Raw genomic sequence first — 20,152 nt, 5'->3', positions numbered from 1 at the left:
TCGCCAACCTGCTTAACAAAACATAAAACAACCAGAATACGAATAGAAACACGGAAACTTCAAAGTGGAAAATGTCAAAAGAAAAATTGGTGATCTGCATCCAATTAAATTTTGGGTTGTCTCCCCTGGATCATAACCCTCACGGGTATAAAACAACAACAACAACAAAAAAGGCGACGACGGATAAGGTTTGTGTATTCCAGTATGTTGAAAATCCTAAGTGAAAAATGCCAAAAAAAAATTGGTGGTCTGCATCCAATTAAATTTTGGGTTATCTCCCCTGGATTATAAAATGTCGGAGCAAAAAGTAACACTATAGTACCCGCGATAGATAGGGTTTGTATTTCGGTATGTTGAAAAATCCTAACCTATAGAACTTACCATTGTGGAAGGATGTTAAAAGGATTTCAAAACCTTGGCCGAAGAATTCATGATCGCTGACAAATCTAAAGGTGAAATAATTATCGTTGGAGGTATAACTACCTCTTGGTGCATCATCACCACAAAACTTTGTTACTGGATCTGTAAAATATTATAAGGTATTATAAGATTGAATGGTACTGTCCGTTAAAGAATCTACTTAAACTTTAAAATAGGCGTTATTAGGTTTTGATGTATTTACAAGACAGTGTGCCCCGTGTGTGCTTCACACAATAATTTCCTACTGTCCTGCTCCGACTGGGCTAATGAAGACGGAAGTACGCCATAAAATGTGATATGAGGGACAATACGGTCTACTCTTATATCGAATTCCAACTTCCAGGGGATCTTTAACGTGCATGCCAATGTATACACGAGACCTCGGATTTTCGTCCCATCCGAAAGACAAGGGGGAAGTAGGGTCACCTGCGGAACCTCTTGACCTTTCTACGGGTTATCTGTTTTCCTCTCTTTGCTAAAGCTGGTGTCTTTCATAACACACTTCCGTAGTGTTTGTCTGTCTTCGAATGGTTTAGAAAAGGTTGATGGTAAAACCTATTTCATTTAATTATTCATCGAAGAGAAGGTAACCAAAAAGCTTGCGAGGAAGATGCCGTCTGATTAAAATACAGATCTATATTTCGTTTCGTTTGTTTATACTTTCAATGGCCTACACTACATGAAGATCTGACCATTTGTTTTGGGAGGTCGCGTCAGAGGTCATACGAGCGGCTTTTGACCCTATGACATCAGACATTTGATTAACCAATCAGCATTAATGTTACTAGTGAATTACCCACAGTTCCGTGCACTACAGCCAAAAGCCAGCCGTAACAGACCGTTTCATTGGCTAATCTCTCACATCATCCAGAACATGTCAATGATAACAACTCTTCCAGATCCTAGTGTAGTAAAGTCTAGTAAAACGAAATTTTGAACTATAAAAAACGAAACGAAATAGGATCTGTGGTTTAATCAGATTGGAGGAAAATGCATAGCGAATCAGCATATCCTACTAGATGTTCCATGGACATTATAATATTCTAAGGTTCGTGGATGTACAATACCAAATATTGTATAGCGGAAACGAAGTAATCTCTCCAATGCGCATCTGGAAATTCAAAACCCACTTTAGTGCGTCGCTCATTTTCTCTAATTAAAACATACCTTGAACGGTTTTACTTTCCAGTTGATAAATACCATTATACATAGCTATATAGTCTCCTGGACAATCTTCATAGCTTTGTATATCCAGTTTTACATATTTCACCATTAATTGTCTATTGTCTTTAGTTTTTACAACTGTCACACAATTCATTGTACTGCTATATTCCTTGTTTTTGGTTAATTTCACCATTGCTGACTCGAGTCCTATAGCAGCTAAATCTAATGTTTTCCCACATAATTCATCCATAAAATCTGAAATAGAAGAGAAGATGCCTAATTAAACATAAATCAACTGTGGCGCTAGAAGGGAGAGAGAGAGAGAGAGAGAGAGAGAGAGAGAGAGAGAGAGGGGGGAATTGGGTTTAACGTCCACTCGACACAAACCAGGTCATTTCCGGACTAACATATGGTTCAATTTCATTTCAATGATTCACTTGCGCGTAGGGGTCTTTAGCAGTGGGAGGAAAGCGGGGGACTCGGAGGTTGGACAGGCAACCCTACTCCTTGTCACATACAACCGGGGAACCGAAAACACGCCAGTTGACTCAATGACAGACCTTATGATACAACGCACACGCGCTAACCATTCGGTCATCCAACCCTATGTTACAATTTAAAATGTCTGTGGGTTTTCTCCGGGTCCTCCGGTTTCTCTCCCACTGCTAAAGACGCCTACGCGCAAGCGAATGATTGAAATAAAATTAAACCATATGTTAGTCCCAAAATGACCTAATTTGTGTCGAGTGGACGTTAAACCCCATCTCTCTCTCTCTCCCTCCTTCCATTTAAAAACTAGTGCCACCGTGGCCACATCCCACCCTAGCTACTTGTTAGACAGTAATTATGATAACACGTGTTTTATTACACAGTCAACAAGTCAAACTCATGTTTACTATGTTAATAAAAACCTGCACGTGCCATGACACCTTGTCAATCTTTACCTTTAAACACTGATCTTTTGACCTGTAACCTCAAATTGACCTTTGACTGTTGGACACCTCAAAACATCACATCCTGAAGTTTGTCTCTGTGATCTATGAATGACCGATTTACGAGACGAGATTAAAAGATTAAATAAATTAAAACCACCGATTAAAACCCCGGGGGTGGTGACATACACAGCTAGAATTAAGTCCCCTGTGGTAATTTCCTGTCAGAAAAACTACGGCCAATGTCAAATGGCTTAGCGACACGTGATGCAATATTCAAATTCATTTCATTAACTATTTGAAATAGTTTTGAATAAAAGAAAATACACGTGAATATAATAATAATTTTTAGATAAACAAAACATATCTATGGGAGCCACGGTGGTTCGGTGAGTTAGACGTTGGATCGCTAACTTGCAGTAGGTCCCGTGTTCGGTCCACTGAATTGAAATAAACAACAGAATGGCCATCCTTACAAAACAATGTATTTTTCTGTTAGGCATAAAATAATATAAGTAGTTATACAACTATCGAGGACGTTTGGGAAAATAGTTTATAATATAACCAAATTTGTTGATGGTTTTATCTCAGATAAAATATCAGATATTTAAACATACATTATGCAAGAGCTAAATCTGCCTATTGCAGGTCTTTCTTTAGGCCTGAAATGTTATATGAATTATTAATTAGACATTTATTAACATGAAAAGACCACAATCAACTCTCGGTGTCATCATATGTGTCGGATGTTCATTGGAATTGATTCCGATTTACTGTTCAACGAACATTGATGATTTATTTCAGAAATGGATAATTGAGGCTATGTTTTTATAGCACCGACTATAATAAAGATGATCGAAGCTAGGCCCAAAATTCAAACGCTAATATCTCGGTTCAGAGAGGAGCAATCTGACTGACATTTTCAGCATATTCCCTTTACATTATCTAGTTTTTAACTATTATAGTAAAAACTGTCAACTCTTTATCTAATCTTCTATAACGCGTCTTTAAGGTATTGGTATTTCCAGGGGCGGATCTATTACAAAATAAATGAAGCATAGTCTTCGGGTTCATTAATCCCTGATGGGTCCCAGGAGCAACTTAAGCCCACATTGTTTAATCCTTTGGATGCCTGTACAACCTCGTGGGTTTTCTCCGGGTCCCCTGGTTTCCTCCCACTGCTAAAGACCCCTACGCGCAAGCGAATTATGTAAATAAAATTAAACCATATGTTAGTCCCGAAATGACCTAGTTTGTGTCGGGTGGACGTTAAACCCCATCTCTCTCCCTCTCCTGTAGATGTACTACAGTCACAGGACCGTTACGGGTAATGGAGGTGCAATGAGGTTTTAACGTTCTACGTTTTAGCACCGACTGGGCCAATGAAGACAGACATGTGCCCAGTCAGTGTGCTATGGGGAGAATTATGCCCGGACAGCGTCACTACGGCCTACTATTATTTCGAATCCCAACTGTTAAGGGATCTTTTACGTGCACGCAAGTGTGAACACGGGACTCCATCCAAACGACTATACATTGTCCCTTGCCAGGCTCTCCGTTCTGCACCACTGCAATGGTTATCTCCTAGGCAGAGACTATTCCCTGTATTTTGTTTATGTACATACATTCTAGCGTGGGCGCACTTTGACCATGAACCCTTATTTAGAAGAACAGATATCAGTTAAGATTTATACATAGCCATAAATCACCATTGGTCATTGTATAATATTACAAGGACAGGGTCATTGTAAACAAATCTGACCACATTGACTGTTTCATACAAAACATAGAACACTATCTTTGTGGAGATCAATTGACTTATCAGAGGTATTGTTAAGCCAAATCACTCCAAATCAACAAATAAGACAGTTCTATTTATGAGCGATTAAGTCCAAACACGGTTACTGCTAAATGCTAAGGCCAGCTCAATTTTTCGTCATAGGTCACGAGATGTAAACAGGGCTAGAACCAATCCCAACCCTAACCGCAACCCTGGACCTAACCCCAATGCTTACCTTAACCCTAACCTACAATCTCGCCAACAATCACGTGTCCTAACTTTATAGACATCTCAGCGTCCTTGACAAAAATTGAGCTGGCCTTATCAATTAGCACTTACCGTCCAAACACTTAAACGGCAGTAAATCATGAAAGGTCTTTATAAAAGTATAACTTGGATCTTACAAGTCACCATAGTGTCACAAACAGGGGTCAACAGTGCTTCAGATGTTTTATTGGCTATAAAAGTTGATAGGTCTATTACTTAAAGGGCAATAACAACTCACATTGCCCAGAGATGGGATAAATATTTTTATTTTACAATTTTAATTAAAACCAGTTAAACAATAACCTTTGTGCGGTGTGTCAAAGAAAGCATTTAAATTTATACGTCATGTGTTACGTCATAGTTGGTTTTGATCTATGACAGACAATTTCTTACTTAAGGCACTTTATGCACGCAATGCGGAGAATTCCCAAATCAACAACTCAAATTTGTTTCTATGGAAACACAAAATTGTTCAACTGGAGAATTGTTTCCTAGAAAGACAAAATGAAAATGAAATGAAATGGGGATTAACGTCCTACTGTTCTGCTGCCCCGACTGGGTTAATGAATACGGGCATACGTCATATAGTGTGCTATTAGGGAAATTATGCCCGGGCAGAGGCACTATGGCCTACTCTTATATCGGATTACGTGCACACTAATGTATACACGGAACCTCGTTTTTTTCGTCTCATCCGAACGACTATAGAGAGCTGTCCTTGTCAGACCCTGCACCACTGACAAGGGGAAACCACGTCGGAAAATCCCGATTGACTTTCTCGGTCAATGCAGGGATCGAACACCCGACCTCCAGACAAACCGAAAGGAAAAGAATTTGACAATTTTTTCTAATCATAGATAAAACTTCTATATGAACTTGTCAAAACGACAACGAAAAGTTTAGTTGCATCATGACTTCAGAAATAGTAAGAATTTTTACCTCGCGAACGACACCACACATTCATCGAAACCTGACATAATATAGCGTACAAAAGTGGTAATTTTTTAACTAACTTAACGACTGAAGAATTAGTGGGTCTTGGCAATAACGCCATCTTGTCGTCTTAAAACGTAATGCCTTAACAGTGGGAAATAAAATAAAACCAAGTACGAACAATCCAAACCATTAGACAAAATTCGAAGTCCTAAAAAAAACCCAAAAAAAACGGTATAGGCAAAATAGTGTAATAAGGAAAAATAGTGTAATCAGCATATGGACTGTTCACCGTGTACAAAATACACGACAAACAGTGGTAACATGTGTCCGCCACACCCGCCATAGCTGCATCCAAACTATTAGGCGAAATCTCGGTAAAATAGCGTGATTGGCCAATGAACTATCGGTATGCAAAATGCACGTGATGAAAATAATGTCAAGGGATAATCATTTAATAAAACAGCTATATTTTCAATAATGTCAAACAGGGGTACTAAACAAAACTAGTTAATATAGCAACAGAAATGATTTAGCGTCTTACTTTTCGGCGCTGGTCGGGCTAATGAATACGAGCATCTGTGAGAGACATGTTGCCAGGGCAACAACGCTACTCTTACCTCGATTTCAACCGCCAAGGGATAACTTAACTGCTGCGACTAGTATACACGGGACCGGGAAATGTTTGGTCCAATTCGAATGTCTAGGAGCATTTACTTGACAGGTCATCCGTACTGTCAATATGTTTCAAAGAATATTACGAAAGTCTTCTAATAACTCTGTAAAAGATGACTGCTTTCAACATATGACGTAATTTATTGGGGGCTCATTAAGCCGCGGGGGGTTGGATGGCGCACTGTATCATAAAGTCTGTCATTGAGTCAACTGGCGAGGTTTCGATTCCCCGGTTGTACGTGACAAGGAGTAGAGTCGCCTGTCCAACCTCGTGGGCTTTCTCCGGGTCACCCGGTTTCCTCCCACTGCTATAGATCCCTACGCCCAAGCGAATTATGGAAATAAAATTGAACCATATGTTAGTCCCGAAATGACCTAGTTTGTGTCGAGTGGGCGTTAAACCCCATTTCTCTCTCTCTCATTAAGCTGCACCGAGCTCATCCCTATCAGAGATTGTAGCGACCGAGCGAATATTCATTGCTGATCAGTGTGCATCACCGATTACGGGGAAACAAGAACGAGAAATATCGATGAACTTTCTCGGTCAATTCTGGGATCGAACCCAGCGAGCCACCGTGCCCCCTCCCCTCCCTATTCTCAATAGATTAACCTGTATATTTTGAATATTAAAACTAGGTGGTATATATTATTATATGAGTGACATATCATTAACAGAATACAATAGATAACATCATTTCTTCTAGCTATAAACGATAGGAAAGGATGTATTAGTAACAATAAACAATATACAAGAATTTCACGTAAATAGGTTACTAGGTAGTTTGTCTTTTGTTGATGTTCTCTTATACGTATTAGGGGGTTGGATGGCTGAGTGGTTAGCACGTGCGCGCTGTATCATAAGGTCTGTCTTTAGCAAGGTTTCGATTCCCCGGTTGTACGTGACAATAAGTAGGGGCGCCTGTCAAACCTCGTGGGTTTTCTCCGGGTCCTCTGGTTTCCTTCCACTGCTAAAGACCCCTACGCGCAAGCGAATTATTGTAGTAAAATTTAACTATGTGTTAGTCCAGAAATGACCTAGTCTGTGTCGAGTGGACGTTAAAACCATCTCTCTCTCTCTCTCTCTCTCTCTCTCTAGCCCTCTCTAGCCCTCTCTCTCTCTTTCTCCCCCTCTCTCTCTCTCTCTCCCTCTCTCTCTCTCTCTCTCTCTCTCTCTCTCTCTCTCTCTCTCTCTCTATGCTTTAGATAATAAGGTCGGTGTTTCGTTCTAACACTTGTACGTGACAAAAGGGGCCACGGTGGCTCAGTAAGTAAGACGTTGGCTCACTATCCTGGAGGTCGCGTGTTCGATCCCTGCATTGGCCGGAAAATCCCGATGAACTTTCTTGGCCAACGCAAGGATCGAACAGCTCCGGGTCTTACTCACTGAGCCACCGTGGATTTGAGAGGTTCATAACAGAAATCATATTTCTTTGCTAATAAGAAGTTTTAACTAATTTGTCAAAATTATTGAATAATCACCACCCAACTAGCATCTACGTCAATAGGAACTTAAATTGGGCCAGGGAATGACGTTTTGTTTTCATAGTCTAAACACAAATACCGGAATATACTAAATCATAACGGTTAATAAATGTCCAAATTATTACTGCGATGTTTAATTGCCAGGATGTACTCTAAACAAATGAAATGAAGTTTAACGCCCTACTGTTCTGTTCCGACTGGGCTAATGGAGACGGGCATACGCCGTGCAGTGTGCTCTGGGGGAATTTTTTTCCCGGGCAGCGGCACTACTCTTATATCGAATTCCAACTGCCAAGGGATCTTTTACGTGCATGCCAATCTATACACGTGACATCGGTTTTTCGTCCCATCCGAACGACTAGACAGGTGTCCTTGTCAAACCCTTCGTCCTGCACCACTGATGAAGGTTCTCGGCCAATGCAGGGATCGAACAGGCTAGCGAGCCAGCGCCTTACCCACTTAGCCACCATGACTCGTACTCAAAACAACATATCTGATCTAAACCTATGTAAGGTATATGAAGCGTTAAATATATAGGTGATAATATAATACGATCATTGCCTACATTGTTGTTTGGTGTTCCTGTCGTAAAGGAATGTGACAACTAGACAACAATAGGTAAATAACAATACGTAAACAAAGTGGATAATATTTTGACACAAATACAATTATACTTAAATCTAGTTTACAACCATGTTCATAGGTGGAAGCCATTGTAGCTCAGTAGATAAAGTGCTGACTCGGTGTTTACAAAAACTCATGTTTCACCCTAGTGTCGGCATGGAAACTACCTCGTATCATTCCCGGGGAGGGGACGAATGGTTAACACGTGCGCGTTACATCATAAGGTGTGTCTTAGAGTCAACTGGCGTGGTTTCGATTCATCGGTTGTACGTGACATGGAGTATGTTGGCTAGTTGTCCAGCTTATTATTGAAATAGAACTTAACCATATGTTAGTCCCGAAATGACTTAGTTTGTGTCCAGTTGACGTTGAACCCCATTACCCTCTCCCCAGTAACATTCCATTGTGTTTTCCCTTGCTAGAGGTCTGACAAGGACTAGTGTCTAGTCGTTCGGATTGGAAAAGAAATCGAAAAAGAACACTTGACAGTTTCAATTCGAAATAAGAGTAGACTAAGTGTCACGTGGATCGTACATGAATTGGCGGAGCCTTAAGCTTTTTACGAAGAGCGTCGCCACCCCCACCCCTCCCCGCTACAAAGACCAACAGCAAGAACAACAAATTGAGTAGCAGTTACCAACTAATATTGTTACATTTACTATAATAATTTAGAAATAAATCCGTGGATTAACGCTAGTTTCCCCACTATCACGATTCGTGCTACCATTGAAATCGTGGTTTTAGTCATGGTGATCCTATCGGGTCTTATCATATATTGAGGTCAATCGTAGCAATCGTGTTGATCGTATCGAAACATATCCGAACGTATCTGCACGTACCAGATCGTGGACTCAACAGGCACAATGATTTAAACAATATTTTATTCAAATAAGATAGATATTGTATACATACACTGTCAAAAGGTAAGGATTCAAAAACAAGCGAAAGGCTTATATTAAAGGGACAATAACACTCTTGCTGGCTTGACAGCTCCAGAAAAAAAAGCCTTATTCTAAGTACTAGATGTGTTAGTGTCCCACCTGTTGTGTAAATTATCCATTAAATCCTATTTTACTTGTCCAGAGGGTTAAAAAATATTTTTAAATCCAAGTCACATTTGAAAAGGTTTACGTTAGGCTTTTCAAATCATTTAGTTGAATTTTTCCAATTTTTTAAATTAGGTGTGTTAAGATGAAATTTGTATCACCAATTAATTGGAATATTGTAAAATAGTACAATTTGTTGAACAGAATAAAGATTGGGACATATTATTCAGTTACAACAAGAGTGGTATTGAGACTTTAATAGGGCCAATCCTATCGTAAAGCACCACACGACAACAGTGAGAATCTAGCATTAGGAGTAATTTATCCATGTCAATTTTATTTCGACCTTTTGACATTTTACAAATGTCTATGAATGGAAGACCGCTTTTTTAATTAAAAAAGGTGAATTTTTCAGTACTAAAACAATAACCCGTAAATTGCCAAGTACGGACGGCCCGCTTCCTAAAGGCGATATCTGTTCAGGGTTCATTGAACGATAGTTAATTATACGCTATACAATTTGACAGTCATGTAGCTATGGGGCCGCTCAGGGCATTTAATGTTAATTTCATTCTTTCTTTTTTTGATGTGCACTTCAAAGATATATACACTTCTTGTTTTAAATCTACCAACAAGACAGCCGAAAAACAGAGTGGGGTTTGTCAGACTAATTACATGATCCATCAAATATATGACAAGCTAATCTGGTGGTTATACAGATCTGTTATCTTAAGATAATTAATTATCGATAATAAGAAATAAATTATATAATTAATAATATGATAATTTACAGTGTGTATTAATACTTACAGCTAGGACAATAAAACGTAGGTGTTTGTCATTACGGGAGAGGGGGGGGAGAGCGAATGGTCAGCTTTATAACAGAAATCATATTTCCTTGTTAATAAGAAGTTTTAACTAATTTGTCAAAATCATAGGATAATCACCACGCAACTTGCATCTACGTCAATAGGAACTTGAATTGGGGGGAAGGGGGATAGCCGAATGGTTATCACGTGCGCGTTGTGTCATAAGGTCTGCCATTGAGTCAACTGGTGTTGTTTCGACTCCCCGGTTGTACGTGACAAGGAGTGGGGGCGCCTGTCCAACCTCGTGGGTTTTCTCCGGGTATTAGTGTGTATTAATACTTATAGCTAGGACAATAAAACGTTCGCGCTGATTCATATAAAATGAGTATGCTGCAGGGTTCTCACCTATGTCCTTGTCGTTTTATACAATATGATATTATCCACGTTGATGGCCGATTGGTTAGCGTGTGTGCGTTGTATCATAAGGTCTATCATTGAGTCAACTGGCGTGGTTTCGATTCCCCGCTAGTACGTGACAAGGAGTAGAGTCGCCTGTCCAACCCCATGGGTTTTCTCCGGGTCCTCCGGTTTCCCCCCACGCGGAAAAGAATTATTGAAATAAAATTGGACCATATGTTAGTTCCGAAATGACCTAGTTTATGACGACGAGTGGACGTTAACACCCCCTCTCTCTCTCTCTTTCTCTCTCTCTCCCTCTCTCTCTCTCTTAAACTTGCTATTTCATTAGAAATAAACAGCCTTTTGGAACTCAGATTATTCGTGTGTTTCATATTAAAAATGTGTTTTTAAACATGTTAACCGTTCAATCATAAACCTAGCTACGAAGATCTGGTAAAAACGTTGATCTGCTGGCTATGTATTTAGATATACACGAATTGAGGCCAATTAATGGATAATCGAGACTATGTTTTTTATAGCACCGACTATAGTAAAAATGATCGAGTCTAGGCCTAAAATTCAAACGCTAATATCTCGGTTCAGAGTGGAGCAATTTGACTGAAATGGGTCATTTACGTGTACACCAATGTATACATGGAATCTCGTTTTTTCGTCCTATCCGAACGACTAGACAGCTGTGCTTGTCAGGTCCTCATTCCTGCACCACTGACACAGGGAAGCCACGTCGGCCAAGGCAGGCATCGAACAAGCAACCTCAAGGCTAGCGAGCTAGTCAGTGTCTTACCCACTTAGCCACCGTGGCTTCCATAATAAACGCATTATTTTGATATAGAGTAGTATGACATCGTAAATAAACTGTTCGTCTTTGATGTAGTAAGGAAGCAAGATTCAGCGCTCGGGATAACAACAGAACAAAGACTTAGGCATTTCCTTATTTCATAGAAAAATATAATAATGTTTTATTAAGATCGTAATCAACGAGGAAATATTTACTTGATTCATGAATAGATATAAACAACCGATTATAACTTATTTTCCTGTATGACATATTTTTAAATTTTGACAATATATACTTTTAATGTGGTTTAACACGATTTATGTGCAGTATTTATTTTAACATAATAATGTTATAAATCTTTAAACCAATTTAACCCCCATAAAAATATTTACAACTAAAAGGGAAGTCAAAAGTTGACCCCAATGACCTTTGATAAAAAAAAAAAATCTTCAGTTTGCATTTCAAGAGTGAAAAGTTCAAATCAACCAGTAGCTATAACCCGAAATTCTTAAATTTAAACTTAGATTGAAATAAACTCGTATTGTTAAAAACAAATGAAAAGAAATAGGGTTTAAAGTCCCTTCACCGACCGGATGAGGACGAGCATATGTCATTCAGTGTGGTATGGCGGACTTTGCCCAGACAGCGACACTACGGCCTACTTTTATTTCGAGTTCTAACCGCCAAAGGTTCTTTCACATGCACGCCAATATATACACGACGTTGTCTGTTTTTCGTCCCGTCCGTACGACTATACGTTGTTTCTTGCTAGGCTCTCCGCAAAGCAACGCTGACAAAGGGGAACCACGCAAGAAAATAACAAAAATAAACGTCATATTTATAGAAAGAAAAACCAATAACACTTATTTTCCCACGAAGTGACACACATCATGGCGGTTTGGATAGACGAATGGTCAGCACGGGCGCGCTGTATCATAAGACCTGTCATTCAGTCAACTGGCAAGGTGTCGATTCCCCGGTTGTACGTGACAAGGAGTAGGGTCGCCTGTCCAACCTCGTTGGTTTTCTCCGGGTCCTCCGGTTTCCTCCCACTTCTAAGGACCACTACGCGCATGGGAATTATTGAAATTAAATTGAACCATATGTTAGTGCCGAAATGACCTAGTTTGTGTCGAGTGGATGTTAAACCCCATTTCTCTCTCTTTCTCCATTCAATCTTCTAATGACTTATAATATTTTACAGATCCAGTAACAAAGTTTTTTGAAGATGATGCACCAAGAGTCAGCTATATCCCCCCTCTCTCTCTCTCTCTATCTCTCTCTCTCTCTCTCTCTCTCTCCCTCTCTCTCTCTCTCTCCTTCTCTCTCTCTCGCATGTTAGTCCCAAAATGACCTTGTTTATGTCGAGTGGACGTTAAAACCCCATCTCCCCTCTCTCTCTCTCTCTCTCTCTCTCTCTCTCTCTCTCTCTTCACGTGTGTGAATATTTTTTTAACGTCAACAGAAGTTGTGTAAACAATTCATAACAATGATGGGAAAGTCAAAATGAATAATTGTATACAATTAATCTACGTTAGATATAAAACTCATGTTTAAAGTTATATATGACTGTATATAGTAAATAAACAATTGAATTTACTTGATATACGAGTTGGAGATTAGCGGTTAATACATCATCTAGGCTGTATTAAGATATATATGACAATATATAGTAAACAAACAATTGAATTTACTTGATATACGAGTTGGAGATTAGCGGTTAATACATCATCTAGGCTGTATTAAGATATATATGACAATATATAGTAAACAAACAATTGAATTTACTTGATATACGAGTTGGAGATTAACGGTTAATACATCACCCGATTAGATTGTATTACATACTTCGAGAAGGTAGTTGTTGAGTAATAAAACCTTCTAATAGTTTATCGAGGGCTGGCCGTCCTTACCGCACGGTACAAATATTATCACCACTAGAAGCAACAAATTCCAGAACAAGCCAGAACTCATACCAAAATAGCCGCTTTATACAAATGAGTATTTAGGGGAATACTAACCCTACCCTACCCCTAACCCTTTTAAGAGAAGTAAAAACTAAATTAGACCCAAGTTCAGTCTTTTAAAAAGGGTTAGGGTTCGGGTTAGTTATCCCCAAAATTCTCATTTATATAAAGCGGCCATTTTGGACTCCGGAAGCACCCGAACCTCGATAAACTACTAGAAGGTCTTATTTGTACCGTGCGGTAAGGACGGCCAACCCTCGATAAACTACTAGAAGGTTTTATTACTCAACAAATACCTTCTCGAAGTATGTAATACAATCTAATCGGGTGAATACATCATCTAGTCTGTAGGAAGAAAGATAAAAGAACGATCGTGTTTTATTAGGAGATAGGTCATCCATCTAATTGCTCAGATTTTGCCTTAAAGGGGCTATATCGTTATTCTTTGGCAACTAGAAATTGACACAAATGGGTCACAAAGTATATAATAATGTAATATGAATGTATATAAAATGATTTACATTCAATCGTTTCTGTTTTTACTCTATTTTCAAAATCAGTCATGCTCGGCGAAATACGCGAAGAGTCCTAATTGAATGGCAGTCTTTGGCGTCTGGGGTTATTCCAGTCTACATTGGTAGTATTCTCCTGTGGGACATGTTTAGCCTCGTTCATCGAATCGCTCATCACAAATGACACTCGAAAGCATACTGGCAGGCGATTTGTCTGCCAATTTTAAAATGTTTATTTTGTCTTAAATATTTGATATCAGAAGTCCATCTTTTCCCGGTAAGATCACAACATCAATGTTGATTTAAACTGACCAATAGTTCGTGATTGTAATGTCGAAGACTGTGGATGATATTGAGATAGAGAATTACCTCCTTTAACGCGCACTTACTTTAGGGTTAAAACAGATGTTCACTTAGACTACCATTGGCCTCTTAACAAAACCTACATAGTTATATGGGACAACAATCACTGGTTTATTATACACAAGCACGACGTACAGTATATATAGACCTTCAAGTTTACTAAATGTCATTGTGCTTGATAACGACAAGAGAATACTTATCGAAACGTCGTGCTTGTGTATAATAAACCAGTGATTGTTGTCCCATATAACTGTGTCAGTTGTGTTTTGTTTCCAATCGACACACCCAAACAAAGTCATTTCGGGACTAACATATGGTAGGGTCTTTAACGATTGGGTGAAACCATGAGGACCCGGAGTAAACCCACGAAGTTACTCAGACGACCCCACTCCTTGTCACGTACAGGCTTGGGATTGAAACCACGCCACTTGACCCAATGACAGACCTTATGATCTAAAGCGCACGCGTTATACCACTCGGCCACCAAACCCCTAAATACATAAAGAAAACAACTAGAAAGAATGTATGCAATCTAATGTTCACTCGACAAATCATGTGAACATCCCTTTAAATAAAGGGGGGTGGAGGTGGATGGTCGAATGGTTATCGCGTGTGCGTTGTATCATAAGGTCTGTCATTGTGTCAACTGGCGTGGTTTCGATTCCACGGTTGTACGTGACAAGCAGTAGGGTCGTCTATCCAACCTCGTGTGTTTTCTCCTGGTCCTCTGGTTTCCTCCCACTGCTAATGTGGACGTTAAACCTCTCTCTCTCTCTCTCTTTCTTTCTTTGTTCATTGTAATATCTAATTTAATATTTTAGATAATTACCTCACGTGCTGACGTTGTTATTATTGTTACGTTTCTTTATTTGTTATTAAAGAAAGAAAATTTATAGTTTGTCGATGATGATATCGTTTCTAAATATAGATTACTTCTTTTAGATAACAGCTGCCTCTTTGTAATCATTATATTAAGAAATAAAAGCACGGCGTTTCCAAGCACCGTCATCCTCGACTAACCATAACTTTATCTAGTGCTTTGTTTAATACACGCGTAAGATTATTCGCCAGGGCAGCGACATTATGGAAGACTTTTGGCCCATACACTCTTGATAAGCGTATAAGACTATTTGCCTGGGTAGTGACATTATGGAATACTTTTGGCCTATACACTCTTGATACGCGTATAAGACTATTCGCCAAGGCAGCGACGTTATGAAAGACTTTTGGCCTATACACCATTGATACGCGTATAAGACTCTTCGCCACGGCAGCGACGTTATGAAAGACTTTGGCCTATACACCATTGACATTACAGCCTATTAGTTCCTGTATTGTTAACTTCTAAATAGTAAACGCGACTCTTTTACTTCGAATATTTAGGTTAGTTTTTTTTCATGTCCACCGAAGAAAGCGATCATATTCGCATTAATCTCGTGTTATTACGACTAGTAAATGTTTGTTTTGAAGTATTTAGCGAAAGTCGATTGTTTCACAAGTTTTTATTTCACCTTTGGCTTATCAAGTGTCAACAGTAGAACACTAAACCAATCCAGTGACTAGATGGGTATTACGGTGGCTCGCCATCTAGGAGACCCAGTTCGGCTTCCCCTTGTCAGTGGTGTTGTTCGGATCTGGCGAAAACTCGATGCCCTATGTATATTGGCAGAACGTTAAAGTCCCCTGGCAGTTGGGAATTGAAATAGGAGTAGGTCCAAGCGCCGCTATTCAGGCAAAGTTTTCCTCGTGCAGCACACCACATGGGTAAGACGCTGGCTCGCTAGCCTGGAGGTCACGTGTTCGATCCCTGCATTGGCCGAGAAAGTGCATCGGGATTTTCCGGCGTTGTTTCTCCTTGTCAGTGGTGCAGGACAGAGGGCCTGACAAGGGCAGCTGTCCAGTTGTTCACATGGGACGAAAAACCGAGGTCCCGTTCATACATTGGCGTGCACGTAAAAGATCCCTTGGCAGTTGGAATTCGATATAAGAGTAGGCCGTAGCGCAGCTGTCCGGGCACAATTTCCCTCATAGCACACTGTATGGCGTACGACCATCTTCATTAGCCCAGTTTAGGAGCAGAACAGTAGGACGTTAAACCTCATTTCATTTAGTCAGTCTCCATTAGCCAGATCGGAGCAGAAAAGTAGGGCATTAAACCCCATTTCATTTCATTCAGCCATTTTACGATTCCTGTTATAAAATCGACCTAACCAACACGTAACAACCGTTCCACATTCTCACTCGCACATCTAATAAACAAAACAAACCTTACGTTTGACGTACATGCTCCGTTACGAATTCGTGTCCTATAAACCCGAATAGTTCACATTCTACCCTAATACAACCCGATTTCTCACACCTAACAAATTATACTACGTTTGTTTGGTTAAGTTCGGGTGTTAAGAATTTGTGTTTTTGTAAAAGCATGCATTGTACATTTTACACTGTAGTACTATATTGATAATCCACAAAACACCCAGGTCATTGTCGAGTCGATCTTTTCAGTTTCTCTAAACCTTAATAATCACGATTAATCGACGGTTGACACCCTTCACAAAAATCCAATTTGCCATTATTGCTATTAATGCATGAATACAGTTTTATTATCAAACTTCCGATAGCTAATTGGTAATCAAGTATTATTGAGTTTATCGACTGGCTGGACATAAATAAGGGGTTTGGATGGCCGAATGGTTAGTGCGTGTGCGTTGTATCATAAGGTCTGTTCTTGAGTTAACTGGCGTGGTTTCGATTCCCCGGTTGTTCGTGACAAGGAGTAAGGTCGCCTGTCCAACCTCGTGGGTTTTCTCTGGGTCCTCCGGTTTCCTTCCACTGCTAAGCGAATTATTGAAATAAAATTGAACCATGGGTTAGTCCCAAAATGACCTAGTTTGTGTCGAGGTGGCGTTACCGCCCCCTCTCTCTCTCTTTCTCTCTCTCTCTCTTTCTTTCACTCTCTTTCTCTCACACGCAATTTTAGTATCAAACTTGTGGTTGGACACAAATAAATAATATAAAAAGACATCCATGTGACGAATTTATACTTTCCTTATATGATAGATATTGGCCGAGAAAGTTCATTGGGATTTTCCGGCGTGGCTTCCCCTTGTCAGTGGTGCAAAACGGAGGCCCTGACAAGGACAACTGTCTAGTCGTTCGGATGGGGAGAAAAATCGAGGTCCCGTGTATACATTGGCGTGCAGGTAAAAGATCCGTTGGTAGTTGGAATTCGATATAAGAGCTGGCCATAGTGCCGCTGCCCGGGAAAAATTTTCCTCATAGCATACTGTATGGCGTATGTCCGTCTTCATTATCCCAGCATGGGAGCAGAACAGTAGGACGTTAAACCCCATTTCAATTCATTTCTTTTATATGATAGATATTGAAATGTTTCTTTGAATGGCATTTAGCGATTGAACATAATATAACAAAACAGTTCTATGGATAACAATCTTTACATTATATACACACGGCGTTTCAACAAGAATTCACTGGTGGTTATCAAGCATACAAATTACAGATGAGGAAAAAATTGTGACAGTGTTATATATATATATAGGTACATTGAACAATAATAATAGAAACCATAAGTTAACATGTATTATCTTAAGATACATGTATATAGATTTACAGAAGATGCAAATATCTACATAGTGCCACGGCCTAGCAAACAAACAAACAGGTCACAAGGTCAAAATGTAACCCCTGACCTTTGTTTATTTTATAAACAGTTATTATGGAATACCTATTTTTGATTTGAGAGAGAGGGGAAAGAGAGAGAGAGAGAGAGAGAGAGAGAGAGAGAGAGAGAGAGAGAGAGATGGGGGTAACGTCCACTCGACACAAACTAGGTCATTTCGGGACTCACATGGTTTAATTTTATTTCAATAATTCTCTTGCGTGTATGGGTCTTTAGCAGTGGGAGGAAACCGGAGAACCCGGGGGAAACCCACAAGGGCGCACAGGCGACCCTACTCTTTGTCACATACAACCGGGAATTCGAAACCACGCCAGTTGACTCAATGACAGACCTTATGATACAGCGCGCACGCATAGGCGTAGGAGCTCAAAGTAATTCAGGGGGGCATAAGAGAAAATTGCCCGAAATCAATACCGTTTTTTCGGGCATACATATCATAAGAGAGCTTCGGGCATATTTTCGGGCATGCAGTGGACAAGAAAAAGACGAGAAAATACTTTTCGGGCAGTGTGAATCTCATAGAAATAAGTTAGTTATATTTTTCTGCCCCCCCCCCGGCTCCTACGTGCTAACCATTCGGCCATCCAACCTCTCTTTTGATTTGAGTGTGCAGTACTTGTACATTTCTAAACTATACAACGAAAACATAGCGTTTATAGAAATGAAATGAAAGAGGGTTTAATGTCCTACTGGGCTAATGAAGACGAACATACGCGGTGAAATTTGCCTGAACAGTGGCGCTACAGCCTACTCTTATTCTTATTCATGGGTCAGTCTACTTGCACGCCTATGTGAACACTGGACGTCTGTTTTTCGTCCTCTCCGAAGAACTAGACACTGTCATTGCCAGGTTCCCCGTCCAGAATGTTTAAAGAAATGACAGGATAATTTCTATCTCTCGTCAACACTGTGCTGGCTATTAAAGATATAAATTTCATTTGATATCAATTTACTATCGACCCGAGAATAGCGCGATCTAGAACATATCAAAGAACATACTCGCGGTTTTTGTATCGGTGTATTCAAGTTCAACTGAAATCTGATACCGTCGCTTTTGTATCAATGAAAATAAATAAAATGAAATAAAATGTGGTTTAATGTCCTACTGTTCTGCTTCGACTGAGCTAATGAAGACGGGCATACGCCATACAGTGTGCTATGAGGAACATTTTGCCCGGACAGCGGCACTAAGGCCTACTCTTATATTGAATTTCAAATGCGTGCCAATGTGTAGACGGGCCTCGGTTTTTCATCCCATCCGAACGACTATACGTTTTCCCTTGCCTTGGTTTTTCTCCGGGTTGTCCGGTTTTCTCCCACTGCTAAAGGCCCCTACGCACAAGCGTATTATTAAAAAAAATGAACCATGTGATAGTCCCGAAATGATTTAATTTGTATCGAGTGGACGTTAAACCCCATCTCTCTCTCTCTCTCTCTCTCTATCTCTCTCTCTCTCTCTCTATAATAATAATCCGCGGTTTGAGCACACAATGTAATATTGATAATAATTGTATACGGTGCTCAACACAAAGAGCACGATCAATGAACATTTTAATATTTAAAATAATGAAAATAATTTTTATACTTACACATATTCAAAGCTGTAGATCCATAATTAAACACTAATATATATAAAACAGTAAGTAAACAACAAGTCATTATGGTATATTGAAATATAAGTAGTACATTATATATGTAGTGCTGAGTCTAGCGAGGTTAACTCTAACCACTGTCAGCTTTAACTGATACTATACTCAACACGGCCCATCTATACACAACAAAGAGACACGCGTATTCATTCAGCCGTGTCATATTGAAACGGTAACCAGTATCATCGATTGCCAGGCGTGTATGTATAATTTAATACGGACCAGGGAACCCTAAGGTTTATTAATTATTTGGTAAATATATATATTGTTTCAGTGCCATTTAGTAATTGAACTGGAATATACAGGTCACAATTCCATGACATTGTTCATTACTGAGCTACATGTAGACTAGGCTTCTCTAGTCATTATCAAGCAATGGTATCAAGAGAGAGGGAGAGAGGGAGAGAGAGAGAGAGAGAGAGAGAGAGATGGGTTTAACATCCACTCGATATAAACTAGGCCATTTCGGGACTAGCATATGGTTCAATTGTATTTCAATAATTCGCTTGCACGTATGGGTTTTTAGCAGTAGGAGGAAACCGGAGGACCCGGAGAAAACCCACGAGGTTGGACAGGCGATCCTACTCCTTGTCACGTACAACCGGGGGATAGACTCAGTTGACTCAATGAC

General features: G+C 39.7%; 1 protein-coding gene across 1 annotated transcript in view; it reads right to left on the bottom strand.

Annotated features, from left to right (window-relative positions):
- The window catches only part of LOC126815393 (neuropilin and tolloid-like protein 1), a 70,593-nt gene extending 50,993 nt beyond the window's left edge, over positions 1-19,600 (bottom strand). The window contains exons 1-3 of the mRNA XM_056099945.1: positions 19,462-19,600; positions 1,588-1,839; positions 382-522 (exon numbers count right to left, since the gene is read on the bottom strand). Coding sequence (XP_055955920.1) covers positions 382-522; positions 1,588-1,839; positions 19,462-19,531 — 463 coding nt within the window. The 5' untranslated portion in view covers positions 19,532-19,600. The remainder of the gene's footprint in view (positions 1-381; positions 523-1,587; positions 1,840-19,461) is intronic.
- Positions 19,601-20,152: the final 552 nt, after the last annotated feature.

The sequence above is a fragment of the Patella vulgata genome, chromosome 3 (genome assembly GCF_932274485.2).
Source record: "Patella vulgata chromosome 3, xgPatVulg1.2, whole genome shotgun sequence".
Lineage (NCBI taxonomy): Eukaryota > Metazoa > Mollusca > Gastropoda > Patellidae > Patella > Patella vulgata.
The sequence above is the reverse complement of the archived record's forward strand: the minus strand, read 5'-3'. Positions and strand labels throughout refer to the sequence as shown.